Here is an 18,466-nt window from a genome sequence, read left to right on the forward strand (position 1 = left end):
GTATCAGCTCCCCAACGCACCAGCTTGGCTGCCTTGCCCAGCAAATTCTTCAGGATGCTGCCAGTCCACACCTTGCCTTGCAGGTAACAATCAGTGAACCCCAGCTCCCAAGTTTCCCCAGAGCCGTCTCTCTGCAGTGTCTAGTCCCTCTCCCTGGACACTCACAAGAAGGTATTGCATTTGCTGCCTCCAAAGAGGGCCCATCAGCCTGTCAGATGAGCTGGAGACATACACTGAAGTGAAGTGCAGCAGCACCGTGAGAGGGCTTTGTAAGAAAACAAGAATAAGTTTATTAACAAAGAATATAGGTTTCAGTGACTTCAAGTAAGACTGAAAGAGAGGAAAGGTTACAAACAACAAAACGTGATTTCTCGTGACTTAAAGCTTACTTCAGCAAGTTGCAGTCTTTGTCCAAGTAGGTTTCTCACCTATAGTCAGCCCCCAGAGACTTCAGTCTCTTTGAGTGAAGGTTCCACCTTTCTTTCATTTCAAGAGCTCTGGCTCCTTGTGTGTCTCTCAGGTGATGAATGCCAAAATGGCTTTCTGTTCCTGCTTATATTTCCCAACAGCCATTGTCTCTGTTTCAAGAGGCAGGCAGGCTTTCTGGAGGTACAGCATCCCCTGTTGTGATCGTTAGTGGGAAATCTCTCCTGCACTGGCTAGTTTTGATGGCTTTGTTTACCTTCTATGTACGTGTACTTTCATTGTTCTGGCCTCGCCTTGCTCAGTTTCCACTGGAGATGCAGGCAAAACATTTTTGTCTGGGAAAGGCTGGACTTACGCACTGTGTGCTGAACACACTTTAGGAACATAGTTCCAGCACATCTCTATAATTCCTTATACACTGCCTGCACATAAATCACACAATAATATTTGTGCCCAGCTTCTTACTAGTTTGCATATGACATCCTACACAGTGCGTCCAGCCTGATGTGAGTTAGGGTTTGGTGTGCACTTTGCCAGCTGGCATTTAAGGGCTCTCGGGGTCACAGAAGGGAAGTTCCCAGTGTGCATATAGCTGGCTCCATGTCCTGTTCCAGCTGACTGAGAGTCTCCTAGGGACTGTTGCCAGCTCTCATAGGTTAGCACTAACCTGCACTGGGGCTAGGGTTGAGCCTGGCAGATAATCAAGAAGCCATAACGGTCCCTGCGTCTCAACTCCTTGCTTAGCTGAACAGATTGTTGCTGCAGCAGAGACTGTGAACCAACATCTTTGGAGATACATGGGGGCAATCTTAAGGCAGGAGGTTGCCTTGTGCTGGGTTTAATTGTGTGGCATTTTTTGTTCTCTCTTTTTGCAGGCATCTCTGATGAGGATATAGTTAATGTTACCCTCCCTACTGGCGTGCCTGTACTCCTTGAACTCGATGAGAATCTGCGCCCTCTTAACCGTCACCAGTTTCTAGGTGATCAAGAGGCTATCCAAGCTGCCATCAGAAAAGTGGAAGATCAAGGGAAAGTAAAACCTGTTGAGAAGAAATAATGCTTCCGGATGCTGCCCCCACTCCCTTGTGTGTGTGGTAATAAGTAGTGCTTTGTGAGTGTTAAGTTGCACTTTGAGCTTGTTAATTTTAAATATTAATTAGGAGCGCTAGTTATGCGTTAGGTTAGTACACCAGCCTTTCACCTTTGGAGACTAAAGTTCAAATCCCAATGTAGGTTACAGGTGAAAAGGCAGTGGCTGATTTCATCCTAAGCGGTAGTAAGGAAAACACAAAATTGTTACAGTCTGCCACAAATCTTTGCTCAAGAAAGGCCCAAGCCAGCAATATGGTAGGGTATATTACAGGTCAGGATTAAGAAGTATTGGCAGAGCTCTGTGAGGAAAGCTTGCACTGCAGAACACCTGGCTCCCAATAACATTTGAAGTCCCTCGCTTTCACAAGTACTAAATGCTCCCAATTTGCAAAAAGTATGTATTTGGTAGTAAAGTGCCAGTTAGATTGTTCTTTACTGGAAGTCCTTTTAAGAAGCCTGCCCGTGGCACTAGCGTATACATTACAGGCAGTTCTCTGTTCGTCTTATTGCAGCTGTGCTTGAGAATGCACTTTTGCTAGCAGCTCACTTGTTTGTGCTTCAAAAATATCTTGTGGCTTGACTCTTCCAAGGCTAGTTCTTGCTCCAGAAAACGTGCAATCCTGCTATCCACACAATGGAGTGTGGTGTGCTTGGAAGAAGTCATCTCTATATCGTTCCCCCTTTGTCTTACTTTCAAAACTAGTCTTTAGGGCTTAATTCTGCTAGGTTGCACCAGTGTAGGGGAAAGGATGGCCCAGTGGTTGGGGCACTGGCCTGGGACAAGGGAAACCCAGGTTCAGCTCCCTGCTATGCCATAGACTTTTTTGGTGTGACCTTGGACAAGTCACTTAGCCTGTCTGGGTACGTTGACACAGCCCACAGCAGCGAACTTCTGGGTCAACAGACATGTTTGTGGGGCTCATGCTAGTGCTCTAAAAATAGCTCTGTAGAGAGCACTTGGACGGGGTGGCTTGGGCCCTGAAGCCTTGCGAGAGGGGTTAGAGCACTAGTGTGAGCCTCGCTAGATTGAGTCTGTCAACTCAGGCTGGAAGCTTGCTTCTGCAGGCTGTGTAAACGTCCCCTTAGTGCCTCAGTTCCCATCTGTGAAATGGGGCTCCCAGAGAGGAGACGGGCACCCTGTGATAAAACCACCCATTGAAATGACACTCCTGCAGCCAGGTTGTTCAGGGGATATGTACACGTGCATGCAAACCTAGTGGAATTTCACTGATGTAACTCAGCAGACTTTAGCCCTCAAAACACAGAGCACAAAGAGGTTAGTGCAATAGAACTTCAGACTTGTCATGGACTTAGCCCTAAATTAGAACAGGAACTTGGATAGGTTTCAAGCACTTAACAGAATCTACAGGCTTGATCCAATTCCCATTAAAGTCACTGATAACACTGACTTGACTTGAATAGGGACTGATCCAAACCTTTGAAATTCCCCACTTCCACCACTCTGTGGCGCTCCAGATAAGGGCTAGAGAGTGGTCTCCACTGAACTCTACAAACATTTTTGCAAGCGAGATTCCCATGCTGGTCCCAGAATTAACTCCTTGCAAGAGCAATACTGAAGAGATTGTAATGGTGAGTAGTGTATGTATGTGCAGTGCCACTCCAAGAAATAAATACAGCTGTTTCATCGTGTGATCCTGTAAACAGTAGAGAACGTTAAAATTTACTTCGGAGTTTGTTCCTGTGAACCTCTTATCACAGCTACCTACTGCAGTGTGTGGTGTCTTAATTTCCTTTTTAAAAACAAAACCCAAAAAACCTCAACTTGGGTTTTTTTACAGGCACTCTTGTCAGGAAATTCCACATTGAGGCCTTACTCTCATTTCTCTTGCGCTGGTATAAAACTGCTGTAGCTTAAATCTGAATCCATCCCAGTAACTGAACTCTTTCAATGGTCCCAGTTCTGCCCTCCAATGCACAGAGCCCCCACTGATTGCATGTGCCTATCCGAAGACAGAATTTGGCCCTTTGTATGTTCAGTGCAGCCAAGCTATGACTGCCGAGGGAACAGCTATGAATTCCCTGAGTGCAATGCCTGTAAAAATCTCACATATAGCTGTTTGCAGTGAGTGGCTTGTTTAATTGGATTTTTATAGGTTCAAGAAAACGATCGTCCCCTGGCGAGTTGAGCAGCCTTGCACTTTAGCACTCTGACTTTCAGAGTGTAGTAGTAGCTTGTGTCACTAAAGCATGCTGATTGTAACAGACATATTGCTGGGTATCTTTCCTTGACATGAATGGCATTTGGACTCTTGGTTTTTTTTGTTTATATTGCACTAGCAAAAGGGGGCTGGTGGCAGTCTCTCCTGGTTTTTTTTTTTTTTAAGATAAAGTCTCTTTCTAAAATACAAAGTCACAGTTTACTTTAATCCTCAAATGTATTGTGCACTAGATGAGACCCTCTATGCAATCACCTATACTTGTGACATTGATAAGCAACCTACAGCCTGGTATATGGGTTTTTTTGTATATATTCATCTGTATATGGTGTTTGAGTCAAAAATGATCTCCTCCTCCACAGTAGCATCAGTACGTTGGCTGCCGATCGGTGAACGTTCACTTTCCAGAGCCATACTGAAGAGCCCCATCACTAACATGGCTTTCTCTTTGGTGTGACAGCTGACACTAGCACTGGTAAAGATGTTCATGAAGCAGCACTACTACAGACTTCAGCAGGAGTGGCGTCCCTCATCTGTATGGTTTGAGATGTTCTTAGATGCCTGAACGTGGTGTGTGGGAAGGCGGGGGGGAGTGAAAAGAAATATAGGAAATCTAGTATTTTTTGCAGAGTATAATTAGTATAGTTTTGCAACCAAGGCTACCAGCACCACATGCTGTTCTCCGCTATATACACGTAACTCCCATTGACCACACTGGGATTCACGGACGTGTAGCTGAGGCCAGAGCATGGTTTTCAGCTGGTTACCATACTGCAATGCCAAAGCAGTGCAACATAGGAATTTTTGGGAACTTGAGATGCTGCAGCTACAGTGTAACGCTTGAATGCTGATAAATAAGCCAAACTGCGCAGGCATTTCACATAACACAAAGGCAGGGCTAGATAGCCGTGTCTCGTGCTCTCACGCAGAAGGGAAAGGAGCACTGATCTTAGGAACACCTGACCTTTAAGTAGACAGGTTGGAGGGAAAGTGCTGAGTAAATGTTCAGAAGCCCTAGGTTCAGCAGCCAGTCGAGTAGAGCAAATCAAAAATGGTTTCAAATGGAACTGGTTTTTTGCAATGCTCTTAACTCACGCGGCAGTGGGAGTGCAGCAGGAAGTTGGACTGCAGTTGTTTGGGCTGAGACTCTATTTGATGACAAAGCAGCTCACCAAGGTTCAGTCCCCATGCTCTTCAGCATTGCCAGTGCAGGGAGCAACAGACCGAGACCTTCATCTTCTCCTGGGGGCTATAAAATGCCCCTCAATAGGGATCAGAATTGGAGGCCCAAGCCAGGAGTTTCAGTGCTGGTAAGTGGTCAGGTCTCTTGGCATCCCTTGTAACTATATTATTGAGACACAGTGGGGAGGGGAGGTGTACTTGAGGACAGAAGCCAGCATTCATGGGGAAGGAGGCCTGATCTACAGGCTCTGTTATCTTACAGCAAAGGGATGGATGAGAAGCAGGCTGGTGACCCTTCTCAATCCATGATTAGAAGATGCATTTTCCCTTGATCTTGAGTGAGCTTCAGAGCTCCAGAAATAATACAGATTTCCACAGCTGGCGACATAGGCATGGTTGGTTTGCTTATGTGTTTGAAATGTGTGGTTTGTTGTGTGATCCTGTTGAGAACATTTGTAAATATTTACTTGTAGAGCTGGCATTTTCTTTAAAATTCAATAAACCACCTGAAATGCAACTTTAAAATGGTTTGGCTTCACCTTTTTTCCCTCCCTTATTCGTCTTTTCTTCCCATAGATCTGAAAACGATGGGTTTTCGCAAGTTGGAAATCTTATGGCAGCGTAGCTGCATCAGTACAGCTGTGCCACTGTAAGGTCTCTGGTGTAGGCCTGGCCTTCATCATCACCAGGGCCTAGCACTTTCCGTTTAAAGATTCCAAAGTGCTTATCCTATCATTACATTTCAGTGATGTGTGATGAGCCACTTCTGTGGTAAAACATGGCTAGCGTTTAAACAGCGCATGCGCACTGCCCAACTTCCCTTCTTAAATGAAGGGAAGTTGGGGTGGGGGAGGGGTGTGTGTCCATTTCAAACTCTAGGGGAATGTAGATAACTAGAATTTGTGCCTAGTGTTGCCATCTTTTGTGATTTCTAGTCTCGCAATACTTAAAGCCTTGGCTGCTGGAGACAACCTCCTGCAAATACTCTTTACTCCAAGCAGAGTGCCCCCTCCCGCCCCAACTTGGAGAAGTGTTCGACTCCATGGGGTCTGCTCAACACATGGCTATTGCTATTGATTTTACATGGATGGCACTCAAGTACCATGGTGAAGGGTGGCTGCATAAAACTCTAAGGTAGAAAACCCAGAAGGCAAAGAAAAGCCTCACAATGTGTCACCTTTAAACAAACAACACAAACCCTTGTGACTTTTAAGCCAATCCTGTAATTTGGGGGTGGGGGTGGGCTAACTGATGTTTTGAGGATCACCCAGAGCAGGAAACTGTTCTGAAACTGCCTGCCCGTAACCTTGAGGGTCTTTATGCTGTGCTGCTTTGGTTCCGTTCCCTGATGCCAGGAGCTTGCCTACAAGCACAATGTCTCACTCTGGCTTCCACCAGCACGGTTACTCCAAAGCGTGACACCAACCACCCTTCCATTCCTAGGCTCCCCAAATCCATGCTCCTTGAGTTCTTAGGCTGAGCATCTGGTACTTATCTCCCTCTTGTTCGTCAGCCCCAGAGGTGTGAAACCTGGCCCCTCGCCCCCACTTATCGGTTCACTTTGGCACACATACTCAACACAGTTTGCACAACGGAGACCTGCTTGGGATGAAAATAAATGTAATACAAAAATCACAGATTCAAAGATAAAATAGTAAGGAAGAGCACATGTATACAAGTTACACAGCAAATAAACAAAAGTGCAACCTCAGGCTTTACACTTCCATATTAGATAAAAATCCCTTTTTTCCCCTCTCCTCCCCCCCCAATTAACTAATGATCCATCATAGCCTTTTCCTAGGCTGCATCATCAATAGGTACGTGTTGCTTTTGTGTAAACTGGCTTGCGAGGTATTCCTCCCTACTGTGATGTGTAGTTAAAATTGTACAGATTGAGCATAGTTTTCTATATACATAGAACTGGAAGGGAGCTGGAGAGGTCATCCAGTCCAGTCCCGTGCACTCATGGCAGGACTAAGTATTGTCCAGACTAGACATAGATTCATAACCACAGTCCATATACATATCTCATGATGACTTCAATTCAGAAGATTACAAGCTTTCATAAAATAACTTGATATAGGTTTATTGTACAGTAGGAATGTAAATGGTGGATTTTCTGTGACTAAGTCTTTAAACCATGATTTGAGGACTTCAGTAACTCAGCCAGAGGCAAGGGGTCTATTATCGGGGGGAGGTTCAGTGGCCTGCAATGTGCAGGTGGTCAGACTAGATGAGCGTGATGGTCCCTTCTGACCTTAAAGTCTAGGAGTCTATAATCCAGTATGCAATCAGCTGGGCTAACTGCTCATTGTCTGTTCTCCCCTTGGGGTATCTGGACCCTGATTGTCATGCTGAGTCATGATTTTTTGTCCAGTTAGGGTTAGTCATGCCACTACCCAAGTGAAAGGTGCCCTGGGATTTAAGGAGTACAGGTGCTCAAGAACTCGATAGAACTCTTCTGAAAGCTGGCACCAACAGCAGTGATCCTTAGCCAATGCACAGCATGGTACTAATTCAGACTTAGAGGGAAGAGCACCTCCTGGGGCATCAACAACATCATTTCCTGTATTACTTAGAATGAAAGAACATCTGAGCGCCGGCTTTAGGAAGTGCGGGGCCCAATTCGAACAGTTTTGACGGGGCCCCGGCAGGGATGACTTAAAAAAAAAAAACCCTTAAAAAAAACCACCTTTCATTTTGTACATGTATTATTTACTTTCCATGACTAGATACATAATAACAAAATTATATATTACATACATTACATAATATTGTATATGGCTCTTTTCTTACTCCCACTTGGGTACTTTCTACAAATATCTCTTGCCCATATTGATAGAAGTCACCACTTTCTAAAAGAATATTAATTATAGATTTTCACTTTCATATTAGGAAAATAATTTATGTTTTGATAGTTGTACAACTGATTTTCTTCAATAATGTTTATTTTATGCCCCCTCCTTCCCCCCAGCACCGCCCGGCCCCATGGAAACACTGCCCCCACCAGCGCCGCTCACCTCGCAGAAAAACCCTCCTTCCTCAGCGCCACCCCATCAAAACAGCTGTGGGCCAAAGAGGAAGCTTTGAGGGGGAGGTGGGAGAAACGGCACACATAGGCAAAAAGAAGTATTCCATTCTATGCATCCGAAGAAGTAGGCTGTAGCCCATGAAAGCTCATGCTGAAATACGTTTTTCAGGTAAAAGGTGCCACAATTACTCCTGTTCTTTTTGCGGATACAGACTAACACGGCTGCTACTCTGAAACCTGGCACACATAGGGTGAACAGATCACAGCAGTAAAATAGGACCCGTCCCCTCCCAGCTTAGCCCCACCATCACACCCCTCCTCACCCCCTAGTCCCCCACTGACTTGCTGCGTCCCTCCTAGTCCGTCCCCCACCAACCAATCGCCTCCTTTCACTTTCTCCCTCCCCTGCCAGAAACCTCCATACCCCCCCCTAAACCCTCTGCTGGCTCAGTGCTCGCCTCTTTGCCCACTTGCCGCTTGCCCACCCGCTTGCCCCCGACTCGCCGCTGCACCCGCCCCCAGTATATAGCCTTATTCAAAGACCCAGGGGTCACTATATTACTGCACACAGCAGTCAATCAATGCAGTTGTAGATAAATCTCTGCATTATGCATTTTTGTATAACTTTTACATGACTTTGTATTGAACCTTAGTAATATGTTATAGCAGGCCCCTAAGGTAGTATAATTAAGGTAAAAGAAAAATGTCTTTTTGCTAGAAGTAGAATAAGATCTTCTCTCCACTTTGTAATCAATTGCCCTATTGAATGAATGAGGTGTGAATGAGGAAGGTGTGGAAGGCAGCACCTCCAGACAGCTGCAATCCTTGGAGAGGGGCTGGGAGCCAGACCAAGGAGCTTTGCCCAGGGCTGAGTGGGATGGAGTTTGGGTGCTGGGTGCAGGCTCCAGACTGGGGTGCAGGAAGGGTGGAGGGGTGCAGGCTCTGGGAGGGCATGTGGAGGGGTGGGTGCAGGCTTTGGGACAGAGTTTGGGGGCTGGAGGGTGGTGTTGGGGGGACGGGACTGCCATGTAGCTTCCTTCCTCCCCTGTTGTCCCTCACCATAGCCTCAGTGGGGGATGGAGCTGCCCCTTTCCCAGTGTTTGCAGGAGTAGTGGCTGGGGGAAAACCCAGTCAAACTCTGGTTTTACTCTTTCACTGATGGGTCACTTAAACCCCTTACAAACTCCTTCCCGCCTCTCTCACTCCCCTTTTCTACTGGGCTTGTTTGATCTTTTTGGTGGAGCCAGATGAAAACCACAAACCCCAGTGAGAGCAACAGGCTGGAAGACTAGACTGAACCCACCACCCAGCCTAGTCCATCCCAGAGCCCAGGACTGAGGGCAAATGTCCCCTCACCCCCAGGCCACCTGCTTCCACTCCTGGCCTCTCCCAGCGCTGCCAATGATTCTGTGTGGCTGCATTGGGTGGGATTTCAAGCAGACCCCTCAACCCCCCGCTAAATTCACCCCTGTTTTGCGACCACTCTGCACCAAGAGCACCTACCTTCCCTGCCCTAAAGCTGCTGGATGGCTAGAAAGCTGAGCTGGGCATTTGATTGATCTAGAATATTATCATGCCCCCCCCAAAACCTTAATATCCACAAAGCTTTTGGGGGGGGGTTATTCCACCCCAAGCCGATCTATTTCATTGTTGCAGGGCAAATGAAGGAGCCATGGTTTAATAGAAATATTCAGCCCCTACAGCGGTCTTGCAGCAGGGAAAGCAGAGTTGATGGGAAGGGAACTGGTATGGATAGGAGCCCCCATCCTCCTCCTTTGCAAATAATTTGGAGAGGGGAATCTGATCACTCAGTGCCTCAGTTTCCCCTCCTACGGGGGAAGGGGGGAAAGGGAGTTAAAAGTCTCAGCCTGCCGTGTTGCAGACCTTTTGCATTCTCCCCTCTTGATGTATTTGATTTCCTCCTCCAAACCTCCCTCTCTCTCACCTGGAGTTCACAGCACTAAGTACCGGCTCGGGACTTTTTTCCTGGGTTACATGATCCCAACTTTAGTTTTGAAACAGACACAGGCAGGCACAAGCTCACCCTCAAACTGCAACACCACGTAAACCACAAAACCAACCCAATATTGTGCTGCCAAACCTCCGGGGAATCACAGGGGCAAACACTCACCGCTGGAAGCCCCAGCAGCTGCTCAGGTGAGTGAGGTCCACTGCAGAGATTCCTGTCTCCCACCGGGCCAGAAGCTCCCTCCTGGTCTCCTCCAGGTGAGTGCTGGGGGTGGGGGAGGGGAAGTAAGGCTGAAAAGCACATGTGCCTTCTCCCCCCTCCCGACCTGCAAGTACAGCCAGGGGCCGCCTCTGCCTCAGCCGGCCAGCGTCTCTAGTTGCCTAGCAACAACTGCTGCTTCCCGGGAGACGCAGAGCTTTGCTTCCGGGAGAGACGCTGCACCGCGGGGCCCTCTCAGGGGCGGGGCCCAATTCGGGGGAATCGGGCAAATCGGCTTAAGGCCGGCCAGTTTTAGATCTAAAAGGTTACAGAGCAAGGGCAACTGACTGCAGCCACTCAACAAGGGCTGAAAAAAAATCCATTCAGCAGGGTGACTAGGAGTGGGGTTTTGTTTTGTTTTTGTTTTTAATGAAAGCTAGCCCTCATGGCTGTGAAGGTAACTTCAAATGCAAACCGGCAGCCAGAATGCTGCAGTGCTGCTGCTGCTCAAAGCTGCCCTAAGATGCAGCAAAATGAAAACCGACCAGTGTCTTGATAGTCTTCAATGCTGGTTTCTTCCCCATATCCATCCACACCCAGTTTCCTCTGGCAGCAATGTAGCTGACAAACATCAGGACATGCAGTGGTGTTGTAGCCATGTTGGGCCCAGGATATTAGAGACAATGGTGGGTGAGGTAATATCTTTTATTGGACTGATTTCTGTTGGTGAGAGAGACCAGCTTTCCTGCTTACACAGAGCTTTTTGGGTCTGGGAAACACTCAGGGTGTCACAGCTAAATACAAGGTGGGACAGCTTATTGAGCATAAGTAGTTAACACATTTCAAGAGACCATTCACAGTGAAGTGACCAGTAAACATCTCTCCAATCATAGGGGGGGAAGGAGAGAGAGAGAGAGAAAAAAAAATCCAGGGAGTGGATTTAGTGGGTTATAGATTGTTGTAGTAAGCCATAAATCCAGTGCCTCTGTCCAGTCCGTGATTTTAGTGTCAAGCAAAGTTATGAATTTAAGCTCCGGTTCATTGTTTGAAAGTGTGCAGGTTTCCTTTGAGGATGAGGACTGACAGGTCATATAGAGAGTGTTTGCTCTGTGAAGTGTTCATGCACAGGTGATAGGGTGTTTTTGTCTTATATCATTTTTCTGTGATAGTTCATTTGTACCATGGTTTCACACACATAGTTATTGGGGCATTTAGTGCCCTGGATGAGGTACACAACATATGTAGGACCCATGGAACTTGAAAGGTGTGTTGTGTGTGGTGTTGATCTTTGTAGCAGTGGAGATAGGTCTGCAGGTTTTGCATCTGTTGTTCTGGCAGGGTCTGGTGCCACTTTGAATTGGTGTGTCCTGCTCTGTGGGGAACTGTCTTCTGATGATGAGGTAGGGGGCTGTTTGACTGGAGAGGTGTTAACTGCTCGCTTCACTTTGCCTCTCTAAGCATCAGGACAGTTTAGCTGCTGCTTGTGAAAGTTCTGAGCAACAGCAGAGAGAGGCACTGGGGAGGGGATTCAAATGGAGGACTTCAGAAAGCCTGGGATAGTGGAAACTGCCCCCTTGAAACAGGCAGAAAGCTGAGGGACAAGAATGCAGGCTGCTCCCCAAATCATAGCTGCCAGGAGGCCCTAGGGTGGGAGAGGCAGAACAGAGAAAGTGGCCTTGTCCCTTCTAGCAGCCAGACAGAGCTGCGTAGAGGGGCTTCAAATTTATCCAACATGTAGCTGGAGGCTGATGGGAAAGATGGAGCCCTGAGCAGGGTCCACAGAGCCCTGTACCCTTCCCCATTCCTCTAAGATGTTCTAACTTACATATTGGTGCCTAAAACCCTTTGCGGCTATTCCAGCAGCCAAGACTAGCAGCCCTCAGTCGTGGCCTGGCAATGCCCCCTTCTCCCTGGCCATGACCCCATGCTGGGGCTGTTAGGTGCTTTGCGATACAGCCATTATGCCACCTGTACACTGTCTAGGAATATTCCCTGGCTAACTTATTCTGCTAGAGAACTGTAGAGGGACTATAGAGTAATGGCATAGAAGATGCCACGGCAACAGCCAGAAGGTATCTGTAACAGGATGGCTAATCCCATAAACTGGAAAGCCTGGGGCTAAACCTGCCCTGTTTACAGGATGAGTCACCCCTGGGTTGAATCAGGTGCTCCTAGGATAAAAAGAGCAGGAAGGTATAGTGGTAGTGGTAAGCATGGGAAACTGTAGCTGCTAAGAAGGTGCCTGCAGGGCCCTGAGTCAGCAGGGGAGGAAAAGCTGAAGAAGCATGAGAAAGCTCTGGCAGGGAAGCCTGGGAGATGCCCTGTGGAAGAAACTGTGAAACCACCTAATCAACATCCTAAGAAACTGTGAAAGCAGGGGAGAGACTAAAAGCCAATTGGGATGAAGACTGTGTAAGTTTATGGTGTCTTGGGTTAAATCAGGAGAGAAACACTGAACTGCTTGCCTCCTAGAGGGCCAGTATGCATTGGAGGACTAAATAAGTGGGACCCTATATGGTGGCTGTCTGAACCACCTTTAACGGTGAGCCTTTTAAAAGGCTGAGGAGGGGAAAACAGAGGCAGCATGCTACAGAGTGACTTCTGGCCCAAGGGGGTGCTTAGGGGGTGGCCACTATGTTCTAGTATCTCAAAGGAGAGCGCACTGCACGTACCCAGCCTGCAGGTCACTGAGGGTATGTCTATACTGCAATTGCAATGTGGGTCTCAAAGCCCTGGCCAATTGACTTGGGCTTGTGGAGCTAAAAATAGCCGCCTAGATATTCCCACTCAGGCTGGAGCCCTGGCTTTGAAACTAAGTGAGGGTCTCAGAGCCTGGGCGGGAATGTCTAGGCTGCTATTTTTAGCCCTGCAAGCCTGAGTCAGTTGCCTGGGTCTTTGAGACTCCGGCCTTGGCTACACTGGCGCTTTACAGAGCTGCAACTTTCTCGCTCGGGGTATGAAAAAAACACACACACACCCCCCCCCGAGCTCAGCAATTTACAGCACTGCAAAGCGCCAGTGTAAACAGTGCCCCAGTGCTGTAAGCTAATCCCCTCGGGGAGGTGGAGTACCTGCAGTGCTGGGAGAGCTCTCTCCCAGCGCTGGCGCCGCGACCACACTAGCATTTTAAAGCGCAGCCGCAGGAGCGGTCCCGCAGCAGCACTGTACAGCTGCAAGTGTAGCCATACCCTCAGTGCTGTAGTTGTTGCAGTATAGACATTGCCACAGTGACCCCTGCCTTACAGCATATTTACATGGGAGAGGAATGGTAGAAGCCTCCTGGCCTGTCCCAAATAGGAATAGGCCCTGGATGCTGCAGCTCCTCTGTCGGGATAAAAAGAGCCACAGCAGAGCCAAGCTGCTCCCTGGCATGTGCTTAGTGATAACAAAGATGTTGTTACCCCCCTCCCCACCACTCACTTTCCCCAGCACCATCCTGCCCATCACTTCAGCTGAGCTTGAGCCATTTATTTCCTCCCCTCTCTGGCACCAGGTGATAACAAACTGCTCTCCGGAGGATCAGATACACACCAGGTGAGTGAGATTCCACTTCTAGGGAAGTAGCATGAGCCCTAGTGAGTGCAAACCTCTAGGTTTTAAATTGTTTTGTGGGGTAACAATCACACTGCCCGGCAGTGCTTTAGTGCTACCTTAGAAATCCCCTCCAGTCACAGGCGCAAGCAGAACGGCAGGGAAATGACTTCATCATGTTTATTACGGTAGTGCCTAAGGATCAGCCAAGCATGGGGCGCCGTTGGGCTAGGGGCTGTGCAGATCCAGAGTAGCACACAGACCCTGCCTGGAAGAGTTTACAGACTACAGCCCGTGGGCCACATCTGGCCCATAGGACCCTCCTGCCCGGCCCCTGAGCTCCTGGCCTGGGAGGCTCACCCCTGTCCCCTCCCCTGCTGTTCCCTCTCCCCTGCAGCCTCGGCTCACTTGCTTGCTCCGGCACAATGCTCTGGGTGGTGGGACTGTGAGCTCCTGGGGCAGCTGCAGAGCCTGGCCTGACCTGGTCTCTGTGCTGTGTGGTGGTGGCGGCATGGCCCGGCTCCAGCACCACTGGGCAGTGGTGCTCCAGGCAGCACAGTAAGGGGGCAGGGAGTGGAGGGGGTTGGATAGAGGGCAGGGGAGTTTGGGGGGTGGGCAGGGGTGTGGATGGGGGCAGGGCTCCTGGGGGGGTGACAGTCAGGAAGGGAGGGTTGGATGGGGCAGGGGTTGTGGGGGGCCATCAGTAATGAGAGGAGGGGTTTGATGGGGTGGCAGGGGTCTTGGGGCAGTCAGGGGACAGGGAGTGGGGGTGTGTGGATGGGGCAGGGGTCCTGGGGGGGGGGCAGATAAGAGGTAGGGGCTGGGCCACAACCACCTCCCCTACCTGGCCCTTCATAAAATTTACAAAACCCGATGTGGCCCTCAAGCCAAAAAGTTTGCCCGGCCATGAATACAAATAGACAATGCTGAGATTCCTACTCCTATTAGAGCTAAAATGGATGTGCTCTCGTGTTAATAAAATAAAGGCTATTAATTTAAAATGGTGGTTCTCAAACTGTGGGTTGGGACCCCAAGGTGGGTTGTGAGCCCTCTTTAATGGGGTCACAGGGGTTGGTGTTAGACTTGCTGAAGCCTGAGACCTGTTGCTTGGGACCAAAACTGAAGCCTGAGGTCCCCAGGTCTGGGTGTGGGGCTCAGGTTACAGGCCCCCTTTTGGCTTTGGTCCCTCCACCCAGGGGACAGGGCTTGGGTTTTGGCTTTGCCCCCACATGGTGGCAGGTCTCAGGCTTTGGTCCCCTCCTGGGGTCGTGTAGCAATTTTTGTTGTCAGAAGGGGATTGCAGTGCAATGAAGTTTTAAATCGGGGGTTCTCAAACAACACCCATCCTCTGCCGGTGCTGGACAACCTTACAAATACAAGGCTGTTCAATATGCATGAGGTCACTGGGTAAAATGGAAAGCAGTTAAACAAAAAAACATGCTTGCCTGACAGATGTTGGTCATGCTCCAACAGCTTTTATGGTGCCCCTTAAGCAGCACTGTAATTAAGGTTCAGATGCCACTGCTATTCTAATGTGTGGTTCTCTCTGCCCACCTCATGCTCTTCAGGTTGCAGCATGCCTGCTGGGGGAGGAGTGGGTAAGCCAGGTGGAAGATGTAGCACATAATCTCTAAAAATACTGTGACCACTGTTACCAGAACTGAGACACTGGTTCACTATTTGGTTCTGAAACTTTGCAACCACGTTGCCTTGCAGAAATGCAACTGAACAACAGGTGGAGCAAAAGCATTACGATTGGTTCACTCAGCAAACTAAAGGCATAATTTTTACACTCTTTTGTGTATGTTGGAAGAGGAAGCTTTATGTTCCAGTCCCCCCCCTGCCCAGGAACTGTCTGTGTTCTGGTAGGTAACAATGCTCTGTAATGTCACAAGTCACATGAAGGTCACTTAGATTCAGAGGTTCAATACATGGATTTGTAAGAAAGACCTAAATAATTACCACACAACACAGCCTCTTTCCAAACATACCGCCAACTGTGCAAGTCAAGACCAGATAATTACAGGAGCAATATCTTTGTACCATTTCCTGGAAGGCTGGATGGCTTGAAATTAAGTTTATCCAGGGTCGACAGTCAAGGCAGGGTCCCATACCTGCTTTTATCTGAGTGTGAGTGGGTGGAATTAAATAAAACTGCAGGTGTTGTGGGGCAGCCTTGGAGTGTGAGCCCAGCAGCAGATGATTCATTTGATCCTGTTGAAGGCAAACCTGACACGGCATGTTGCAGGAAGCATTCACAGGAGCAGGCTTTGATCTGCTACCATAGTTGTTACAGGCAGTGGCGTAAGGGAGGGATTGAGGTCTATGATTTGAGAGAAGACTGGGAGTCAGGAGAGCTGGTTGTATAAAACTAACAGGGTTTGGGGGAGAGGGGGTCATGTACTTCTGTACCAGATACAGCTATTGAGCTTGTTTGTCTACCCCAGATGTCATAAGATCTTTTAATGCTCCAGCTGCAAGTGTGGCTGACGTTTCTTTAAATAAGAGTTTACATACACTGCCACCTACTGGATGAGCAAGATATTACAGTTTAGCATTACCGGGGGGTGGGAGGTGGGATTGTTTAAGCTAGAGCTGGGGAACAGGTGCTGAGAAGCATTCGGGTTAGAGGAACACATTTGTCAATGATACCCAGCTAACTCTTTTTGTTGTAGGAAAGGATGGGACAAAATATTTGTTGCACTAGAGGAGGGACTGCACAGATAGAGGGGGTGTGGGTGTGTGTGTATACATTTTGGGCCTAACTTTCGGAGATACTAAGCACCCACAGCTCCAACTGAAGTCAGTGGGAGCCGCAGGTACTCTCACCTCTGAAAATTAGGTCCAATACATCTCAGGTTGGGCACCTAAAAAATGAGGCACCATCTAATTGTGTGTGTGGCTTTTTTTTAAATTTTATATTTTTAAATTTTGCTTCTGGTGACTTGTCCAAGGTGTGCATAAGCCTCTAGCAGAGGTTGGTGGAAACAGAACTAAGGAAATCTGATTTCCCCGTCCTCCGCTGTAAATGCAAAACAATATTGTCTCTGATTAAATATACCCATCTGAAACCTTCTGCTTAGTGTGGTGGGAAACTCATGAGTTTCAGTTCCTAGGGTTTTTCAGTAAACTTCTTGATGAGTTTCAGTGCACGTGCATGAGAGGAATGCTTTTCAGGTGTATGCAAGAAGAGAAATTCCAGCTGTAGTAAAATATACTACTATGCTGTTTGTTAGAATAACCATTAACACTGAACTTATGTCAGAAAACTACAGAGACATAAACTCTGTCTTATGGAGACTGAGACACTAGACCAAAGCCGTAGGAGATTCTTTCACATGGAAACTTGCCACTTTCTTCTGATGCTGGAAATATCATATCCAGTGATTCCTATGTCACATGATTAGCTCTGGCTCAAATGATTTCACCACCTGGAAGCCAGGAATGTTCTCCATCTTCCATGAAGCTATAAATCCATCCCACAGGCAACTGGTACAGAGGCTGCTTAAGATCTGAGAGAGAGACAGACGGTCTCTTGGCCAGAAAGTAAATATCAGTGACAAACCAGGCACATACACAGATTTAGTAACAACAATATAATATAAGGTCATGGGTTTACTGTTTTACCTTCTATGACTTCAGTGTTGCCTGCTCTTATCAAGGAAAGTGGATTTTGTGTTGCCAATCCCTCCCTGCATTTCACCTTGAGATGATCAAAATGGCCAACTGATATCAGACTTGGCCTAATATGGTGCTAATGACATCCCCTTTGTACAGGGGATGAATTAAAGTTGTCCATAATGTAGTATACCATGTCAAAAACTGAGGCATTTACTCACCAGAGTGAGTAGCATGATAAATACCAAGATGGATAGATAATATAGTCTGACTTCATACAGGGTAAGATTCCAGCTTTCACTCTGAATTTTCTTGTTTATGCCACTGAGTTTGATTGTATTGAATTTCTTATACCAAAGCGCTCTGCAACTTAAGTTACAATTGCAGCACTTCTGTTTTGTTGTTTCTTAGCTTGTTGGAGTTCTGTGCTGATCAACTAAAATAATGACCAGGTGCTGGTGGCAAAGTTTGCATTTTTGGCTGAAAAGAACATACAAATTATACATGCATTCTAAAGCGGCTTTGTTTGTTTTAATATACTGTACTATGTTCTGCAGAACTGAAATTTCATGCAAATTAGTCCGGCAAGTTTCTCTCTCCATCAACAAATGTCAGAATCAATAATTCTGACGGGTTTGACCCTCAAATTACTAAGAAAGGAAATGCTTTTAAAAAAAAATTAGGGATTTCCCACAATGAATTAGCTGGAATGTGTGCTTTATTGAAATGCTCTTCTAGGACAGTCTTCTGTGACTTTTTTTTGATTTGTTTATAGATCTTCAAAAGCACTCTGTATACAGCAGCTCTTCTGGTACAAATAGCCAGATTTTTCAAAGGAACTTCTGCATCCTTCCTCTCATTGGTGAGAAGTGGTTAGGATGCTTGCCTGGGACTTGGGAGATGTGGGTTTAATTTCCTGCTCCATCACTCATGTCCTGTGTGACCCTGGGCAAATGACAAAGGGGATTTAAGCAACCTGCCACTTACTGGAATTAACAATCTTGAGCTCCTTATACAATGGATGGGGAGAGTTAAATGCCTACAAAAGGATTTACAGATGCCAGTATATTGATGCTGGGAGCTATCTAAACTAGCCAATAGGAAATGTTGGCGAGAGGTGTGGCCTAAGCCCTGTCCCTCAAAAGGAGTTAGGCACTGGCTGGAGGAAAACACCTCTCCCCACTCAGCAGTCAGATGTGAACCCTCTCCTGGAGTTAGGTGCTTAAGTGTGTCCATCCCTTA

The 18,466-nt window shown here is 47.4% G+C and overlaps 1 protein-coding gene and 1 long non-coding RNA gene across 9 annotated transcripts in view; both read left to right on the forward strand.

Annotated features, from left to right (window-relative positions):
* BPGM (bisphosphoglycerate mutase) overlaps positions 1-5,391 on the forward strand; it is a 48,907-nt gene extending 43,516 nt beyond the window's left edge. For 4 of the 8 annotated variants that reach the window (XM_044992122.1, XM_044992133.1, XM_044992139.1 and 1 more), the window contains exon 4: positions 1,302-5,391. In XM_044992122.1, the coding sequence (XP_044848057.1) occupies positions 1,302-1,483 (182 nt within the window). In that variant the 3' untranslated portion in view covers positions 1,484-5,391. The remainder of the gene's footprint in view (positions 1-1,301) is intronic. The other 4 variants (XM_044992114.1, XM_044992115.1, XR_006574120.1 and 1 more) reach the window with 4 other exon arrangements.
* Positions 5,392-12,298: 6,907 nt separating this feature from the next.
* Positions 12,299-15,794, forward strand: LOC123372077. The gene is made up of 3 exons (XR_006580082.1): positions 12,299-12,487; positions 13,569-13,609; positions 15,323-15,794. It is a non-coding gene; the product is annotated as an uncharacterized LOC123372077 (long non-coding RNA).
* The last annotated feature ends 2,672 nt before the right edge of the window (positions 15,795-18,466 follow it).

The sequence above is a fragment of the Mauremys mutica genome, chromosome 1, assembly GCF_020497125.1.
Source record: "Mauremys mutica isolate MM-2020 ecotype Southern chromosome 1, ASM2049712v1, whole genome shotgun sequence".
Classification (NCBI taxonomy): domain Eukaryota; kingdom Metazoa; phylum Chordata; order Testudines; family Geoemydidae; genus Mauremys; species Mauremys mutica.